At 47.3% G+C, this 16,680-nt stretch overlaps 5 protein-coding genes across 7 annotated transcripts; 2 read left to right on the top strand and 3 right to left on the bottom strand.

Annotated features, from left to right (window-relative positions):
* Nucleotides 1-643: 643 nt before the first annotated feature.
* LOC133972244 (gastrula zinc finger protein XlCGF57.1-like) lies at nucleotides 644-3,539 on the bottom strand. Its single transcript, XM_062409589.1, has 2 exons — nucleotides 3,302-3,539; nucleotides 644-2,243 (listed from the first exon to the last, which is right to left on the bottom strand). Exons 1-2 carry the CDS (start codon nucleotides 3,363-3,365, stop codon nucleotides 658-660), a joined length of 1,650 nt encoding a protein of 549 aa, XP_062265573.1. The 5' UTR covers nucleotides 3,366-3,539; the 3' UTR covers nucleotides 644-657.
* Nucleotides 3,540-3,636: 97 nt separating this feature from the next.
* si:ch211-191i18.4 (uncharacterized protein LOC799350 homolog) lies at nucleotides 3,637-4,586 on the top strand. Its single transcript, XM_062409619.1, has 3 exons — nucleotides 3,637-3,963; nucleotides 4,178-4,291; nucleotides 4,404-4,586. Exons 1-3 carry the CDS (start codon nucleotides 3,865-3,867, stop codon nucleotides 4,518-4,520), a joined length of 330 nt encoding a protein of 109 aa, XP_062265603.1. The 5' UTR covers nucleotides 3,637-3,864; the 3' UTR covers nucleotides 4,521-4,586.
* A 652-nt stretch (nucleotides 4,587-5,238) lies between these two features.
* On the top strand, nucleotides 5,239-8,019 carry jtb (jumping translocation breakpoint). 3 transcript variants are annotated; one of them, XM_062409618.1, is made up of 6 exons: nucleotides 5,239-5,425; nucleotides 5,988-6,209; nucleotides 6,874-6,914; nucleotides 7,017-7,102; nucleotides 7,205-7,281; nucleotides 7,461-8,019. In XM_062409618.1, exons 2-6 carry the CDS (start codon nucleotides 6,121-6,123, stop codon nucleotides 7,615-7,617), a joined length of 450 nt encoding a protein of 149 aa, XP_062265602.1. In that variant the 5' UTR covers nucleotides 5,239-5,425; nucleotides 5,988-6,120; the 3' UTR covers nucleotides 7,618-8,019. The 3 variants fall into 3 exon arrangements, with proteins under 3 accessions (XP_062265602.1, XP_062265599.1, XP_062265600.1); XM_062409615.1 differs by having other exon boundaries at nucleotides 5,242-5,425; nucleotides 7,202-7,281; XM_062409616.1 differs by having other exon boundaries at nucleotides 5,242-5,483; nucleotides 7,202-7,281.
* A 599-nt stretch (nucleotides 8,020-8,618) lies between these two features.
* Nucleotides 8,619-11,236, bottom strand: glmp (glycosylated lysosomal membrane protein). The gene is made up of 7 exons (XM_062409601.1): nucleotides 11,119-11,236; nucleotides 10,475-10,639; nucleotides 10,166-10,264; nucleotides 9,913-10,077; nucleotides 9,530-9,748; nucleotides 9,105-9,373; nucleotides 8,619-9,028 (listed from the first exon to the last, which is right to left on the bottom strand). Exons 1-7 carry the CDS (start codon nucleotides 11,197-11,199, stop codon nucleotides 8,854-8,856), a joined length of 1,173 nt encoding a protein of 390 aa, XP_062265585.1. The 5' UTR covers nucleotides 11,200-11,236; the 3' UTR covers nucleotides 8,619-8,853.
* Nucleotides 11,237-11,729: 493 nt separating this feature from the next.
* Nucleotides 11,730-16,096, bottom strand: cct3 (chaperonin containing TCP1, subunit 3 (gamma)). Its single transcript, XM_062409590.1, has 14 exons — nucleotides 15,976-16,096; nucleotides 15,279-15,340; nucleotides 15,155-15,205; nucleotides 14,916-14,978; nucleotides 14,715-14,811; nucleotides 14,521-14,638; nucleotides 14,219-14,405; nucleotides 13,992-14,141; nucleotides 13,250-13,382; nucleotides 12,950-13,031; nucleotides 12,664-12,844; nucleotides 12,339-12,584; nucleotides 12,129-12,260; nucleotides 11,730-12,053 (listed from the first exon to the last, which is right to left on the bottom strand). The coding sequence occupies exons 1-14, from the start codon at nucleotides 16,001-16,003 to the stop codon at nucleotides 11,961-11,963; spliced, it is 1,623 nt and encodes a 540-aa protein (XP_062265574.1). The 5' UTR covers nucleotides 16,004-16,096; the 3' UTR covers nucleotides 11,730-11,960.
* Between the last annotated feature and the right edge of the window lie 584 nt (nucleotides 16,097-16,680).

The following is a 16,680-nucleotide window of genomic DNA, read 5'->3' as shown; positions in this document are numbered from 1 at the left end:
CATTTTACATGCTTAATGAAATGATAATCAAAACAAATAGATAAAATGGATGACATGGTAAACCCTAAAAGTGAAGCCCAAACATCTCGATCTCCCCCTGGTGGCTGGCTGCAGTACAGGTCATAAACCCCTCCTCCTCCATGTTAGCAGATGGGACATGACCCAAACCAAACAATCTAAGTAGACGTTAAATAATTGTTTGTAAAGATGTTTCTGTCATTTCAGGTTGTTCTTATCTGTTTCTGATCAGTTTGGTTTTCATTAGTTATTTGATGATAAAAAACCATCATGATTGACAGCTGAGACTGACTCAGGATTGGTTGAGAGTGTGTGGGCGGGACCTTGATACCACGGCTCCGCCCCACATCACTACTGTCCACTCTGACTGGCCCCGTCCGTATCCGACATGTTTTTGTGTCCCTTCAGGAGGACGTGGAGATGAGTCGTCTTTATTTACAGTCATTGATCCTCTTCATAAGCAGTTTATGGGTAAAAACAACTTTCTGAAACGAGATGAGTGTATAGCCAGAGTCTCTTTTTAGTGCAGTCTTATTTTTTAATAAAACCTAAATTAATTTAAAGCTCTGATACAATAAAATACATTCAACATAAATATCCTCCTTCAACAGTCCTGTGATCCTCCACAGCTGGACCTACTCAGCCGTGAATTGAATCTGGATTCTCCCCTGAATGAGTCCTCGAGTGTTTCTTCAGAGCTCCGCTGGCGATGAAGCCTTTGCTGCAGACGGAGCATCTGAACGGTTTCTCTCCCGTGTGAATTCTCATGTGAGCTTTCAGGTTGTGTTTGTGATTGAACCTGTTCCCACACTCGCAGCAGTGAAACGGTTTGTCGCCCAGTCCGAGCTCTGGGATCTCCTCGTCCTGCTCCGCCGGCTCGCCGCGACACTTGTGTCGTCTGAAGCCAGAAAGCCACCTGAACTTTTTACTGCACACGCTGCAGCTGAACTGTTTGTCTCCCGTGTGGACAGCCATGTGTTGAGTCATGTGCACCTTCTGTGTGAAGCCTTTAGCACAGAAAGGACAAGTGAACGGCCTCTCTCCCGTGTGAAGCCTCTCGTGTGTTTTCAGATTCACCGTGCGGCCGAATCGTTTCCCACATCGAGAGCAGCTGAACGGCTTCTCTCCCGTGTGACTCGTCATGTGACCCAGCAGCGACCTCTTGCAGCCGAACGTCTTCCCGCACTCGGAGCAGATGAACGGTCTCTCTCCGGTGTGAATCCTCACGTGTGTCTGCAAATGTTCCTTCCGGCCAAAGATCTTCCCACATTGGGAGCAGCTGAAGGATTTTTTAACAGCGTTACATCCTGAATCATTTACCAAGTTTAAACATGGTTTCTTTCTCTGCTTCAATTTTTTATCAAACGCTTTCGATTTAAATTCAGAAGAGTCTTCAGTCTTGTCCTCAGGACCTGAGTTCCTGGCTGGTTCTGGTTCTGGTCCTCCACAGTTCGCTGTGTTCTCCTCAGTCTGAGTCTGATGAAGCTGTGATGACTGAGGTGTCTCTTCATCTTCTTCACTCTTCACAGCGACAGGAATCAATGTGAACTTGATATCAGCCTCCTCCAGCTGCTCTCCCTCCTGATTGGTCCACAGGTCATGAAGCTGCAAGGATTTGCCACCACACTTGTGTCTTTTGAGCTGATAAAGCCACGTGAATCTTTTATCGCACACGTCGCAGCTGAACCTTTTCTCCTTCGTGTGGACGGACATGTGTTCTCCATGTTTGAAGCTTTTCCCACACTCTGAGCAGCTGATCGGTCTCTCTCCAGGCTCAGCCTCCCTGTTCTCCTCCGTCTGTCTCGGATGAAGACCGACACACTGGGGACTCTTGAGTTGCGTGAGCCACGTGAACCTTTCATCGCAGAAGCTGCAGCTGGATGGTTTCTCTCCCGTGTGAGTTCTCATGTGAATCTTCATGTGTGGACAGCGGTCAAATGTTTCTCCGCACTCGGAGCAGCTGTAGGTTTTCTTTCCTCTCACATCAGCTGCAGGGACTTCAATGGTCTTCAGGGAATTCAAAACCAACTGAGGTTCACTCTCCTCCATCTTTAATCCTGAGGCTGTCTCAGCGTCCACATGTAAACTCTCTGGATTCAGTCCACAAACTGATTCTGACGGACAGCTCCACTGCTCCTCCTGCTCCTCTTCAATGTGGAGGAGCTCTGGGTTCTCCTGCTCCACACTAGGAACCTCTTCATGAGTCACCATCAGCTGCTGGACGTCTGCAGAGATCAGGAAACACACGGAGACAACTGGTTAATCGTCTTTTAATCTTTTTACCATTTTCTCCACATTTGGGGAAAATAGAACAACACACAGGAACCACAGAACTTTGTAAAACAATAGAACCTCAGAGATATCAACTTAGAAAGCACAAGAACCACCTGACGGATCCAAGGGGCCATTAAAACCACCTAAACCACTAAAACCACTTAAATAATCACTAGACCACCTTAAAAGGGGTTTCTGAATCAGGGTGGAGACGTTCTACTGAACCAATTCCAAAGGTTTTTAAAGAACCTTTCATTTACACAGTCACACTTCGAACACCTTCTAAAGATCAACTAGAACCTCCTGAAAACAGACCAGCACCAAGAGAACCTCTTCGTCTCTGTCACACGTTCTCTGAACTGTTGAAGAGTCCTCAAGAACTTTAGTTAGATCGACTCTGGGAGGTTTCCTCTGTTCTCCTCATGTTGTTCCCACCTGAACATCCATGTTCTTCACTCCTCCTCCTCCTCCAGCGGTTCTCCCTCCTGACTGTTCCACTGTTCCTCTTTAATGTGGGGGGGCTGAGTTTACACCTCCTGTTCCAAACTGAGGTTCCACTGCTCAGACAGAACATTGTCTTTATTCACCTGCAGCTGCTTCACATCTGCAGAGAATCATGATCTCAACCATCAGAGAAGAACTGAAATCTAAAGACTTTGATCAGTTCTAAAAACAGAACCTTCCCCAGAAGAACCACACGCACTCTGTGGATCCTCAACAACGACCACAGGAACCACAGGAACCACAGGAACCACAGGAACCACAGGAACCACAGGAACCACAGGAGTCTCCGACAGGACCCAGGCACGTGCTCTACAGATGTTAAGATGTTCTCTGTCCCTCTTCTGTTCTGTTTTGTTACACATTTTTTTTCCAGATGTTTTGTCTCACATGTAAACGTAATTCTCTCTGACGACGTCAGTTCTACCGGCTGCAGCCTGGGTCACATGACCCGAAGCAGCTAACAGTAGCTTAGCATCTTTAGGTGCACGTCAGAAACAGAACCAACCTGCTGCTCTCAGCTCAGCTTCCGCTTTTAAACCTACATCCGGTTCTTCGGGGTGCTGCAGCATCTCTGACGCGATGTTAACGGAACACTGACGGGATTTGTGTCGGTGTTTACATCCGGATAACGGTTCACTCCGCTAGCCGCTACACCGTCAGCTGCCGGAAACATCCGCTATCCCTTCTGAGGTGGATTTCAAAATAAAACGAAGAGCTAATGACCAGGCTGTATTGAGGAATGTGATGAAGAGGAGACATCCGGAGAGGAGGTCAGATGTTGTGCATCAATGGGTTTTTAATAATAATAATAATAGTAATTATATATAAGTTAGCATGTCCAGCTTAGAACAAACTCGAGGTAGTTGACCTCTTGAAGTTGTCACTGTGACGTGTCAGTCACTGATTGGAGGAGATGAGTGTGATGCCATCATGACGTGCCTCCTAAACAGACTAAGAGGATTATTGTGTTTCCTCCGCTGCTGCTTTTATTCAAGCAGGAGAACAACGATCGTGTGTACGACCAGATCATTGAGTGATTGATCAATTGATTGATTGATTGATTGACAGATGAAGCTGCATGTAATTTTGCTGCTGATCTGGAGCCTCTGTCGTCACAGAGTCGACTGCAGTCTGCCCGACTTCACACCTGCAACACATCTGCTGCAGGTAGGATCGGTGCATGCTCGGGAAAAAGGTTTCCATACTTTAAGCTGATAAATGATAAAATGACTTGTTAATGTTTCAAAGTACTGTGTGTGATGATCACATGATCTGTAAAGCAGCACTGAGCAGCAGCGCCCCCTGCAGCCTTGTTGATGTTGTTGTAATGTTGCCACAGATTTTTAAATCCTTGTGATTAAAGTGTTGTTGTGTTTCTCAGGTTGAAGCTTCCGTGAACTCTGAGTCAAAGGTCGTCAGCGTCTCGATGAAGAATGAAGTCAGTCGACTTCCTGGACTCTGTCGACGTCTGAAGAGACGAAGAATCAGTGTCCTGGTAAAAGACTCACAGCTTCATTCAGCAGAGACAAGAGACACACAGGAAATAACCTCTCTCTCTCTCTCTCTCTCTCTCTCTCTCCCTCCCTCTCCCTCTCGCCCTCTCTCAGTGTAACCTGGAGAAGTTCTGTTGGTGGGGGCGGAGTCAGGGGCGGGGTCAGGTCGGTCAGGTGTGTCGTTGTCCTCGTGGCTCCAGATGTTCTCATTTCTTCGTCCATAGTCTCTGAACCAATCATTTATCAAGCCTCATTGTATCAAACTGATTTAACTTGAATAAAAGCAAAAAAACATCATCTGCTCTGTTTCTTATTCATGTTATTAAATTATTGATTATTGTTAAGTTATTCTTACTCACTTGGCGTATAAAGTATGAGCAAAGCGTCTCCTTCAAAAGTACTTTATTTTTCCTTAACACCGGCTCTGTTCATCCGTTAAGTGCAGGTAACGGTGAACCAACTGACAACACACGTGATACAAAACAGAAACCGTAACACCTCTAACAAACGGGCAATAGTGCTACCGTAAAACAATAAGACCGCTCTCTATAATGATAATTTAACAATTATAATTAAATGATACAAATAATAATGATGTTGATTAAGAACTGTGTAATATGCAGGAGTCACCACCAGGCGCTGTAGAAACGCTCTGATGACGTCAACCTTTGTGTCAGTCTGACGTTTACGTTTCCAACACACTGCCGTCAACAAGATTTGGATAGGAAGTGACGCACGTTTATCTTCAAAGTAAAAGCTATGGGTTTCCAGACGTTTGTTCGGGTCTACAAAGGCAGCTGGACTTAATGACTTTAATATAGCGGTTAAAATTATATAGAAATTATATATTCTTTGAGTAAATACATGATTTCTTGACATTCGTTATAATATAGAGTGTTTATGTACAGACATAATGAAGCAGTGCCTTTATTGTGAAGAGGGATTACAGGAAGTGTAGGCTGTGTTCAACGGGAGCCTGTGACGTCGCGGCCCGTTCCGGTAACAGTCGGCACTTTGATCAGCCTCGTTTAGTCTTCTCGTTAAATCGTTAAATCGTTTTTTTCTCCGCCGGTGGAAACTTCTTCTTCTTGGTTCCGGCGCTGGTTTCAAAATGGTGGCTGTGTCAGCGGATTACCGTGAGTGTTCTTAGCTGGAGCTAAGCTAGCTAACGTTAGCATACATCTGAGTGCTATGGTAAGAGGCTAACTGTTAGCATTAGCAGGCAAGCAGCAGGACTGCTTCCTTCCATTTGATCTATATTAGTTATTGATCCGGTTTATTATCGGTTCCACCCTCAGCTTCAAACTCTCGATACACTGTTTGATTATTATTAAAGTGTAGAAGCACTGTAGCTGTGTTAGCCTCTTAGCTACCATGCTAAGGCCAGAGCTTTGTTTTGAGTGAGCAGAAGGTTTGGTTGTTAAACTTTACTTCATCGATCGATCGGTTAATTATCTGCTGATCGAACCACACGATGACGATCTTTTGACAGCAGCTGTTCGTTCTTATGATCCCAGAAAACAACTTAAACACTGGAGTTAAACGTTTGAGAATAAATTCTACTCATTTGATGAAACGAATCTAATATAAGCTCTTCTGTAGAATCACTATGTTGTGGATTCATTCTTTACTGTAAATCCCAGTTTGTGAGGCTGTGGGCATGTTGAGGAGGATCTGATGAGGCTTTGACTCTTTCAGGTTCCAGCAGCCTGGAGTCCCTCAGCTGAACAGGTCAGTGGAACCGTCATGTAAACACACCGACAGGAACCCGAACCCGAACCCGCTCGGTGTCAGGGTGGCTGCGGCGGCGTCCTGGTGGAGGAGTAGTCTAATGGAGAGCGACTGTCGGATCCCCGTGGCGTGTTGTCGTCCCCGGGTCCTGGTCCTCCACGCTCTGTTCTGGGGCCTCGTGTCCCTGAGGTCAGTCCGTACGCCCACGTCTCAGCTGCAGGATAGAAACCACTGTGTGCCTAGTGCTGCATGTTTACAACATGATGAGACAGATTTACAGTTACTATAATCTATTACTTATGAACTATATCTATTATTGCTCACCCTCGGAGCTCCGCCCTTTAATCCTTGACCAATCACGTGGGTTCTACAGGATTATTAACTGTACTTCAGGAGTGATTCAGTTCTAACAGTCGTCTTCAGAGGGAACCAGTAAAACCACTAACACATCTGTAACGAACCCAAAGGCTAAAGATAAATATGACTGGTTACTGGCTGTGTCCTCACACCTCCTCGCCTCCTCACACCTCCTCATCTCCTCGCCTCCCACACACGTGCTGCTGCTTGAATCAGAGGATCTGTCCTGGCTAAACACTGGAAAACAGAAAGCCCTCGAACAACCTGCGATTATTCAAAAACGATACGTCCTGTGTGTGAAATATAAATACTGTGAAAATCCCAAGACTTTGCCGAACCTAGATTTATTTGTTACCGTTTGGCCGTGGGAGCTCCTTCCAGTCCTTCCTCACACAAAGTGCATGTCGTGGTTCAAACAGCTGCAGACACAGAAGTTTCCCTCAGTGGAGGACAACAGAGATACAATAACTGAGTGTTACAACTTGTTTTGTTTCAGAGTGTTTGGAGCCGCTCTGCTGAGTGAGGATAAAACTACAGGTAACTGGAAATGAACTGAAAATCGCAATAATAAAATCCAAATGTCTCCGGACAGGACCAGCAAAGACTTTTAGGAAAATTACCTCTGGTTTTCTTCTGCAGCAGTGAAACCCGTGGTCGCCCCCTGCTGGCTGCAGGAGGACTTCATTGTGACCTCAGCGTGTTTGCAGTGCGACGCCTTCCAGGCTGTAAGTGTTGGAATACGTTTGAAGATGTCCCATGTTGGCGCGTCCTTGAACGCATCAGCAGTTTCCAGAACACCTGTTGACGAGTTTGTTGTGTTCCAGAAGTCGTGGTCGTCCTGTGGACAGACGGGCTACGTGGAGAAAATCAACTGCACCAGATCCAACAAAGACGAGTACAAGAGGTCAGAGGTCACAAACATGCACCACAGACAAATACACTAATTATCTTGAGCCTTATGTCATTCTGAAAATATCTGTTTTCAATATTGTTAAAATATCCACATTGTTATGGTTTTGAGCATCATCATGCAAACTGTAAGATACCAATAAACCGAGTAACCCCCCATCCCCCCCCCCCCAGCTGTCGGTCGGCGCTGATGGAGGAGCATCTCTTCTGGAAGTTCGAAGCGGCCATGTTGGCTCTGACCGTTCTCTTCGCCATCGTGGTGGTCGTCCGTCAGCGGTGGCTCGACCGTCTGGCATCGGAGAAGGTCCGCCGTCAGATTGAGTCCATCTAGGACTCGAGGACCTGATCCGGTCCTGGACAGTATTTTAATGTGCGAGTTCAACGGGTCTGGATTCTGAGATCCATCAGGACTAAGGGAACCTGCCGGGAACTGGACTTTTCTTTCCAAGAGGAACTTTATTGAACATGACAGGAGGAGACGATATGGAGGCAGAGCACAGACCAGAGAAGTCTGAATCTTTTAACTTGAGCTTTTTTACTTTACCAAGATCTTCACTCGTAAAAATTCAAAAGATGAATTCTCCAAGAATTTTATTTCAGACTTAAACCATTGAAACATCACACGTGTTGTCAAATCCTTCAATTCAATCTGAATGGAGAATACAACCTCATAAATTGTTCAAGCATTATTTTCAATATGAAACAAATAAAAGTTGAATCATGTCAGAACCGAGTTCTCATGTTGACTCGTCCCTCACTGTTTTTTGAATCGTTCCTTCAGCTGATTGGTCGACCCTGACCACACGCTGAGCCCTGATTGGTCCTGCTGTACGTCGATCAGCGGATGAACTTTTGTCTTCAGATTATATAAATGTTTTGTTTTTCTGTGATTTAATCAACAGGTTTAGCCACAGTTTGTTAAAAATGAACTGAAAGGAGAAAATAAAAATTCAACAAAAAACACAAATCATCTTTTTACAAAGAAACAGATAAAAAATCACGTGATTCTACGACTGAAGAAACTAAAAGAACCAGCGTCACGTGACCCTGCACGTCGGGAAGTTAAATACTAAATATTCTGAAGCTTTTTATTGTTTCAAAACTTTTGTTGATTTAGTTCTGTGACGTTCTTGAATGTTATGGTTTGATCCTGAGTCTCTCAACACCTGAAACTTTTCAAATAAATTTCATACAGTAAAAGTTTGACAGTTAACGTGGATAACTTTCTCAACCATCAACGTAACTAACAAATGATTTAAAGTGGAAGGAATAAAATCGTTTCTCCAAAATAGAACTCAGCGCTGACCAAGAAATGAACTAAATATTTCTGAAGAGGTTTTTAAAAACAAACTTTTTTTTAATCAAAGATTTAAAATCTTAAATAATCAAAGTACAAGATTTTCAGTTTCTCACTAAACTGAATAATCTGTTTCAATCTGTTGATTAATATCTTTAATAAAAAAAAATCAATAAATAATTGATAAAAAAATCAGGGTTCTGATTGGCTGTCTGGACTCAGTTGGGTCTTCAGTAGAGTGATGTCATCACATTGGCTGCGTACCAGTCCTCAGTTGATTGGCTCATAAGCGGTCGTTGAATCCGCTGCCTTCTTACTCAGGCAGACCCAGAGTCCGCCCAGCAACAAGAGCACCACCGGTGTTCCCAGTCCCACCGCCATGATGGCCACAACCAGCGGCGAGAACGAGTCGACAGGAGGAGGGCCGACGCCCACCAACACCGTCCTGAGGGAGAGTGGCCACATGTCAGGAGGATGTTTAAACTCACCAGGATCGTCCAATCAGAGAGCAGGCGACTCACCAGCTGAGGAACTTGGTGCTGTTGTAGAACGGTTCCCCGGCGAGGCCGAAGCTCACGTTGAGCCCGAACGTGTCCAGGTCGGAGTCGAACGCTTGGACGAGTCCCGACGCTGCCGCGGTGGTCTCTCCGCTCTGCGGCCGGGGCTCGGAGTGACTGCAGGGCGTGGCCTCCTCCAGGGCGGGATCAGACCGCCGGTACGCCACCGGCTTCCACTGCACGAAGCTCCGGACATCAGAGCTGCCGTTCGCCGCCGAAACCCAATGAGACGCCTGAGAGGGCGAGAGTCAGATCAACAGGAAGCTCTGTCATCATGAATCATCGATTACTGATTGATTATTGTGTCTCAGTTATTGTGACTGAAGGGTTCAGATCCCTCTGTTTTCTGCTGTTTAAGTGAAGCTTTGCTTTGATGAATTATTGATCACCTTGAAGATTGACGGCGTGTACTCGTCATCGATCGATCGATGAACCTCCACCCTGCTCAGAGGATAAGCCCCGCCCACTGCCTGCAGCTCCAATAGGAACCTGGAACGAGGTGCTCGTGGCAACAAGCCATCGATCCACACCTCCAGCTGGGAGGAGTTAGCTGTGTGTAAGAGGCGGGGCCAGGTCTGACCACGCCCATCTGTCTTAAAAACTGTCAACTGGGAGAAAAAACACGAACATGTAAAAATCTATACTTTGTTTTATTATTTCAACAAATGCAACCCCTGCTCATGATGTCATCGTGTGTCGATGACATCAACACATCCCGTTAAGTTATAAATATCACAGGTCATGTGACCCGGGTGTCAGCGAGCGAACAGACCTGCAGGCAGAGCACGCCACTGGAGGAGCTGCTGACGGCGCCGCAGAGCCGGGCGGAGTCACCCGTCAGGTTGAGACCAGACCAGGTGAAGTTCTGCAGCTCGTACGGGGGGAACAGGTCAGAGGTCGGATCGGCCGTGTCGTTAACGTCATCGTACTCCAGCAACTGAGACAGGATCGAGATTCAGCCAATGAGAACGCTCCTCTCTGTAGGTGTCAGCTAACGGTGACTCATTGAGGTGGATGTTTCTCACCCGGCTGAAGACGACGGCGGTGCTGTACAGGATGCTGCTCTCCGGCTCCACCCTCAGGCTGCCGCTGGTGTTACGAGCCAGAAACAGAGGCCAGTCCACCTGAGTGGGAACATGTCGGGATGTTAGGACCTCACCAGTCCACGACCTGGTCCTGTTCCTTCAGACTAAAAACTGAACCCTGGGTTTTCAAACTACAACGAAACCAGCAGCAGCTACACAAGTCTCTGATTCCGAGACAGCGCCCCCTGTGGGATCAGTATTGTTTTGAAATTCATAAAATATTTGCACGTTTCTAGGATTAATTCTGACCTGGACAGTAGAAGAAGAAGAGTTGGTGTGGATGAGCAGCAGCGTGGGCGCCCCCTGGCTGCAGAACAGGTAGTGAAGGGTATCGTTGTCTCCGAAGGCTCTCACGTGCAGCAGGTCGCCACCAGGAGGCGGCGAAGTCAACCCAGGGTTCAACTTTACTGACAACTGATGGACGGGGGATAAACAAATAACCAGTCCATGATCAATCACGACACTGATCGATTTAATCAACGAAGGTGCAAATCTGATCACAGCATTACGTTTCATTTAAACAGAACCGGTTCATAGTTTCATTTTGACTCTTTACTTAATACTTTGAAATGACCTGATCACTTGAGATTAACCAAACGATCACGTGTTTGTTCCTCAGAGGTTTCAGTCAGACACAGAAAAGAAACTTTTTTTAAATTCAAAATCACAACGAGTTGAAACTGCACGAACCGGTCAGTGGCTCCTAAAACCTTCACATGTGAATCCAGATCCAAATATCAGATCGACGAGTGAAACAGTTAAACACGTTCAACTTCACAAATACTCAGGCTCTTAATTTGAAACAGGAAGTGAAGTTTCACTTCCTCAGTGTGTTGTTTTCTGACTCGAGATCAGATTTGACTTCACCTGGAACTTGATCGGTATTTTCTCACCTGTCGCTCAAACGAACTTTGACTCGAAGTGGAAACCAGTACAACCAGAGCCCAGAACCCACTCCTCAGCACAGCCGCCATCTTTGTTGTGACTGAACTTCAGATCACATGACTTCGCTCTTCATATGTCAGCTGACAACGGACAAGCGCCGCCTCCTCAAACACGTTTCTTCTTCATGGACGAAACAACAGGAAGCGAGTCACGTGATACGAGAAGAAACAAAGACGCCCTGGCACAATGACGTAAAGAAATAAATTCGTAAAATGTATACCAGATTTAATTTGATCATAAAATTGTAAAAATGTTAAAAAAAGCTATAAAATGTAAATTGTTCAATCTTATATATATAAAAATGTATATCAATAAGTACAGAGCAGAGATAGTTACATAACTTACTTCACTCCTTGTATTTCTAAATGATATAACTTGACTATATGTTCATAAAAGAATCTGAACGATCAGAAATGAACCCGAGTTAAAAATGAACCAAATTAATTGATTTATACATTTCGTGGTCATTAAAACTTTTCAAACAGTATGTAGACATTTTGAATGAGAAAGATAAATTGGAGATGTTCAAAATGTGTGTGATGAAAAACTGCACAGTCAGTTCTCAACTTGTTCATATTTTTATTATTGACCTAAAGATCAACAGCACAACCTCTCAGATGAACTTGACAGAAACAGAGCTGACGTTTGGATCCAGGTGAAAACAGGAGAACTGGCTCTAACTTTAATCGCTGCTTCTATTATGTTTGATGAGTCGTCTGGTCCGCACACATACATACACACATACACACACACAAACACACGGAGTGATGTGGATCTGGACTGATGTGAATCACTCAACCCCGGGTCCCGTCATCTGATCCTCTTTGTCTTTCTTCTTGTGACCAGAGACGATGTCGTCGATGCGCAGCAGCAAGATGGCCGTCTGAAAAACACAAACAGTTAGGAGTCTGCTCGGCGTGGTTCGGTTTCAGAATCGATATCAGGTTCTGGTCCCGACCTCCACGGCGGTCTTGTAGGTCTGAGCCTTCACGGCGAGCGGCTCCCAGATGCCCAGAGACGTCATGTCAGACAGACAGCCGGTCTCTCCGTCCACCCCCCAACACGCACTGTTGTCCTGAGTGTGTTTGGCCTGAGAAACAAGATCGTTAGTGAAGCAGTTTAAATAAAGTTGTGTATCCCAACGTCATCAATAAAGCTTTGGCCGTACCCTCAGTGAGGTCAGCACTCGTATGGTGGAGGCTCCACAGTTCTGGATCAGGGTTCGGGGGATGACCTCCAGAGCCAGGGCCACAGCACGGTATGGCCACTGTTCGATGCCGGTCAGAGCACGGGAGCGCTCGGTCAGACGCTTGGAAATCGCCATCTCCACGGCGCCGCCACCTGGCAACAGGAAGGGCTCCAGCAGCACGTTACGACCCACCTGCATGGCGTCCTGCAGGTTCCTCTCCACTTCCTGGAGGTCAGAGAGCAGAGAACATGAGCTGTGACACATCGAGGTTCTGATGACACTGAGCAGGAGAACGGGTTCTTACAGCCAGGATCTCCTTGCTGGCTCCTCGCAGCAGGATGGTACACGCTTTAGGATCCTTGCACTCGGTGACGAAGGTGAAATACTCGTCACCGATCTTCTTCACCTCGAACAGCCCCGCTCCCACACCCACGTCTTCCTCACGCAGCTCGTCGGTCCGGCTGACGATACGAGCCCCGCACGCCCTGAGAGAGAGAGAGAGGTGCATGTATGACAATAAGTGGTTAACCAGGGCTGACGGTGTGACATCATATCCTGCTGATTGTTGATTGGCTGGAGTTTGAGGTTACCTGGCGATGCGGTTGTTGTCGGTCTTCCTGACGCGGCGGATGGCGGTGATGTTGGCCTTCACCAGGTAGTGCTGAGCCAGGTCTGCAAACAAACGGCTCGTTAACACAGCGTTTGTGTGATGTCACTTCCTGTCCTGATCTCGGGCTACAATCAGAATCTGATCCCAGGAGGGAACAGGACCTGGGCTCAGGTACTGGTCTGCTACACACATGTTGGTGCTTTCTTAACAAGTGGATGATGATGTCAGAGTCTTGCGTGTGACAGGCGTGTGACATGCGTGTGACAGGCGCGTGACGTACCGGAGATTCCCTTCTCGGTGAAGATCAGGTCTGGCTTGAGGCGGATGATGTCCTCACAGATCTGCTGGATGTACTCTTCCTCCATCTGCAGGATCCTGGCAAAGTCTTCCTCCTTACTGATCTCAATGTCCGTCTGAACACACAGGGTCAAAGGTCATGTGATGCTCAGGTGCAGCAGTGAGTGTGTGTGAGAGCATGTGCTCTTGTACAGCTATCGTTGTGAGGACCCGTTCCCTTTTAATGGACTGTTTGGGGGTTATGACCTGGTGTCAGGGTTAGAATCAGGTCTAGATTAAGACGAGGTCGGCAGCCCGCTGCTCTACAGCCCCTCTGCTCTACAGCCCCGCTGCTCTACAGCCCGGATGCTCTACAGCCCGGATGCTCTACAGCCCGGATGCTCTACAGCCCGGATGCTCTACAGCCCGGATGCTCTACAGCCCGGATGCTCTACAGCCCCACTGCTCTACAGCCCCACTGCTCTACAGCCCCACTGCTCTACAGCCCCACTGCTCTACAGCCCCACTGCTCTACAGCCCGGATGCTCTACAGCCCGGATGCTCTACAGCCCCTCTGCAGTGGCTCCTGTGATGTTGTGCGTGAGGGATGAACTGAACCAATCAGTCTTCATGATGACCGTGAACAAAGTAATTTGTTTTTACTCATTATGAAGCCATCATGTGAAGTACCAGGAGCAGGTGTGTGTGTGTGTGTGTGTGTGTGTGTGTGTGTGTGTGTGCTCTACCTGGCTCTCTCCCTTCTTGTACTCCAGAGAACAGTCCAGCAGGACGATACGAGGGTCTTTGATCATGCGCTTCATGCGGGGGTGCGTCACGTCCTTGTTGACCATGACTCCTTTCAGGACGCAGGAATCTTCGATGATTCCACCTGGAACCTGAAGACCACACACGTTAATGGGAGACGGGGGGGGGGCAGTGTGACCGGCGGACCACTCGCAGCTCCGACTCTTACCTTCTCCACCTTGGCGTACTTCTTGATGTCGATCTCTTTGCGCCCGTTGTCCTCCAGCTCCACGGTGCGGACGGCGTCCAGGGCGATGTTGCACGCCATTTCAGACCAGCGGCTCAGGGCTTTAGTGTTGATGGCGGAGTGGAGGATCTTCAGCATCATAGAGCGGTCTGATGTGTCCACAGGGGTGCTGAGGGGTCAGAGGTCAAAGGTCAGTAACAAAGCAGATGTCATGACAGAGAAGTGTCTGTAGCTCACCTCCTCACAGACCCTCAGCTCCCCCCCGACCTCCTCTCTGAACGTACCTGACCTCCTTCAGAACCTCCAGCATGTCCTCCAGGGCCTGTCTGTAGGCGCTGATGATGATGGTCGGGTGCATCTGCTGCTCCAGGAACTGCTCTGCTACAGACAGCATCTCCCCGGCTGAGGAAGAGGAGGAGCACAGTTACACACAGACACACAGAGTCACAGACACACAGAGTCACAGACAGGGGCTCACCCAGGATGATGACGGACGTGGTCCCGTCCCCCACCTCCTCGTCCTGCGTGCGACTGATCTCGATCATCGTCTTGGCGGCGGGATGCTGGACCTGGATCTGTTACCATGGAGACAGAGGTTAAACAATAACCCTCAGGTTTGATGGGATGTGACACGGTGGCAGAGCGGTGGCATGTGACACGGTGGCAGAGCGGTCCTCACCTCTCTGAGGATGGCGTTTCCATCGTTGGTCATCACGATTCCCCCCATGGGGTCGAGCAGCATCTACACAGACACAAACAATCAACTTTCTGCTTCATATGAATATGAATTTTAATATTTCCCTGCAGTTAATCACAACTGTTCACACTGGTTCTTAGTCATATCAAGTTCTGAGTAATGTAATCTATTACTGTCTACAATGTTCTGATGCTGTGAGGTGGACGATGATGATGTCACACCTTCATCATGGCCCGAGGGCCGAGGCAGGTCCGGATCACATCTGCGATGGTCTGCAACAGAGTTAGAGGTTAGCACTTTGGAGCACGTGATGGATGACGTCAGAGTGATCTCGTGTGCGCTCACCTTCGCGGCGGTGATGTTTCCGGTCTGAACTTTACGTCCAGACTCTCTCTTCACGTTCTGGTCTGCAGAGGAAACAGAAAACACACCGGTGTCATCCAGGTTCCGGTCGTTCACACGTTGGACCGGGTTCTGCTCAGAGGGCTTTTATTTTGAAATGATTGATGGTTTTCTCGGGTGTGACGTATTCAGAAAACATGAAACAGTGTATTAATATTAATTAAAATATATAAACAGCAGCTGACGTCACGTTACAAAGAAATAGACATGAACGAAGTGAGGCTGACACTGGAACCAGATCGAGTCTGGTTTGTGTTGATCCGGATCGGTGAGGGTGGGGCTGCTTCAACAAAGCATCTGCGTATTAGCTGTAGCCCCGTTAGCCGCTAGCAGCCGGTGGGAGCCTTCTACCGGCAGACCCGGTTTCTTGTTAATACCGTTAACCGAGCAACCGTCCAACAGCGGGATCAGCTAACTGCTAACGAGCTAACGAGCTAAGTGCTGAGTAACGGTGGCTCCGCATGCTCTTAAGATGCTAACAGTTAGCACGGCTAGCAGACCGGGGGAAGCACGTGCCGCACCGGGTGAGATGGGAAACAGCCACAGAGCGGAGCCGGTCCCGGTACCGGGCGAGCTGCCGGTACCGGGACCGGCTCCCCGCAGAGAAGAGAGAGGGAGGAACGGGGAAAGAGAAACTTACTGAGAACTAAGACCTGCTGACCGAACATGGTTACCGACACTACCGACACACGCGCCTGGAGCTGCTGACGGGCACGAGCGGAAGAACTACTCAAACCTCAGGGGCGGTAGCAGCAGCTCACACTGACCAATCAGATCACAGCATTTTAAGACCGACACATGGTTCAACCAATGGAATCAATGAGCTGAATGTGTTAAAGTGACCGAAGCCTTTTATGGTCAAAACCACCAAGAACATGTTCAGATAATAATAATAACATTATTATTATTATTGATGTTAAAAATATCCAAACATTCACAATGTGAATACAAGTGATCATCGACAGACTGAGTCTTCCATGTATTAAACTGATCTTCAGAACAAAGGCTGTTCTGTCAGCTTCACATCCTCCTGCTGCTGCTCCTCCAGCACTCACACACTAACCGGCAGGTGGCGCTAAGGCACCATGTTTATTATTCCTAGTTCAAGGCTGGTTTTATAGATGTCAGCAAACACACATCATTCAAGATATTTATAAAACACATTGTTTTCTGAATACATTAAAATAAAATCTGTATTTCTTGTTTATGGTGTAACAATCATACACATGTATTTTCTGTTAGTTTATTTAAAAGACTTAAGAAAGGACGGGGACCTTCAGGGGACAATAAACTAAATACATTAGTACGGTCGCCTACTGATGGAATAATATCAGTGACGACATTT

The sequence above is a fragment of the Platichthys flesus genome, chromosome 17 (genome assembly GCF_949316205.1).
Source record: "Platichthys flesus chromosome 17, fPlaFle2.1, whole genome shotgun sequence".
Classification (NCBI taxonomy): Eukaryota; Metazoa; Chordata; class Actinopteri; order Pleuronectiformes; family Pleuronectidae; genus Platichthys; species Platichthys flesus.
The sequence above is the reverse complement of the archived record's forward strand: the minus strand, read 5'-3'. Positions and strand labels throughout refer to the sequence as shown.

What these genes read in the sequence shown, in the direction of transcription:
- glmp (XM_062409601.1), bottom strand. Translation starts at nt 11,199, where the DNA reads ATGGCGGCTGTGCTGAGGAGTGGGTTCTGGGCTCTGGTTGTACTGGTT. An exon ending in AAAGTTCGTTTGAGCGACAG is followed by an intron (nt 10,640 to 11,118) that starts GTGAGAAAATAC and finishes CCCGTCCATCAG; the next exon opens with TTGTCAGTAAAGTTGAACCC. An exon ending in CCGCCGTCGTCTTCAGCCGG is followed by an intron (nt 10,078 to 10,165) that starts GTGAGAAACATC and finishes ATCCTGTCTCAG; the next exon opens with TTGCTGGAGTACGATGACGT.
- cct3 (XM_062409590.1), bottom strand. Translation starts at nt 16,003, where the DNA reads ATGTTCGGTCAGCAGGTCTTAGTTCTCA. An exon ending in CACCGAGAAGGGAATCTCCG is followed by an intron (nt 13,032 to 13,249) that starts GTACGTCACGCG and finishes GTTTGTTTGCAG; the next exon opens with ACCTGGCTCAGCACTACCTG. An exon ending in CCAGCAAGGAGATCCTGGCT is followed by an intron (nt 12,585 to 12,663) that starts GTAAGAACCCGT and finishes TCTGACCTCCAG; the next exon opens with GAAGTGGAGAGGAACCTGCA.
- jtb (XM_062409615.1), top strand. Translation starts at nt 6,121, where the DNA reads ATGGAGAGCGACTGTCGGATCCCCGTGGCGTGTTGTCGTCCCCGGGTC. An exon ending in TGGGGCCTCGTGTCCCTGAG is followed by an intron (nt 6,210 to 6,873) that starts GTCAGTCCGTAC and finishes GTTTTGTTTCAG; the next exon opens with AGTGTTTGGAGCCGCTCTGC. An exon ending in GAGTGAGGATAAAACTACAG is followed by an intron (nt 6,915 to 7,016) that starts GTAACTGGAAAT and finishes TTTCTTCTGCAG; the next exon opens with CAGTGAAACCCGTGGTCGCC.
- LOC133972244 (XM_062409589.1), bottom strand. Translation starts at nt 3,365, where the DNA reads ATGCTGCAGCACCCCGAAGAACCGGATGTAGGTTTAAAAGCGGAAGCT. An exon ending in AGCTGAGCTGAGAGCAGCAG is followed by an intron (nt 2,244 to 3,301) that starts GTTGGTTCTGTT and finishes TGATCTCTGCAG; the next exon opens with ACGTCCAGCAGCTGATGGTG.
- si:ch211-191i18.4 (XM_062409619.1), top strand. Translation starts at nt 3,865, where the DNA reads ATGAAGCTGCATGTAATTTTGCTGCTGATCTGGAGCCTCTGTCGTCAC. An exon ending in CTGCAACACATCTGCTGCAG is followed by an intron (nt 3,964 to 4,177) that starts GTAGGATCGGTG and finishes TGTGTTTCTCAG; the next exon opens with GTTGAAGCTTCCGTGAACTC. An exon ending in GACGAAGAATCAGTGTCCTG is followed by an intron (nt 4,292 to 4,403) that starts GTAAAAGACTCA and finishes GCCCTCTCTCAG; the next exon opens with TGTAACCTGGAGAAGTTCTG.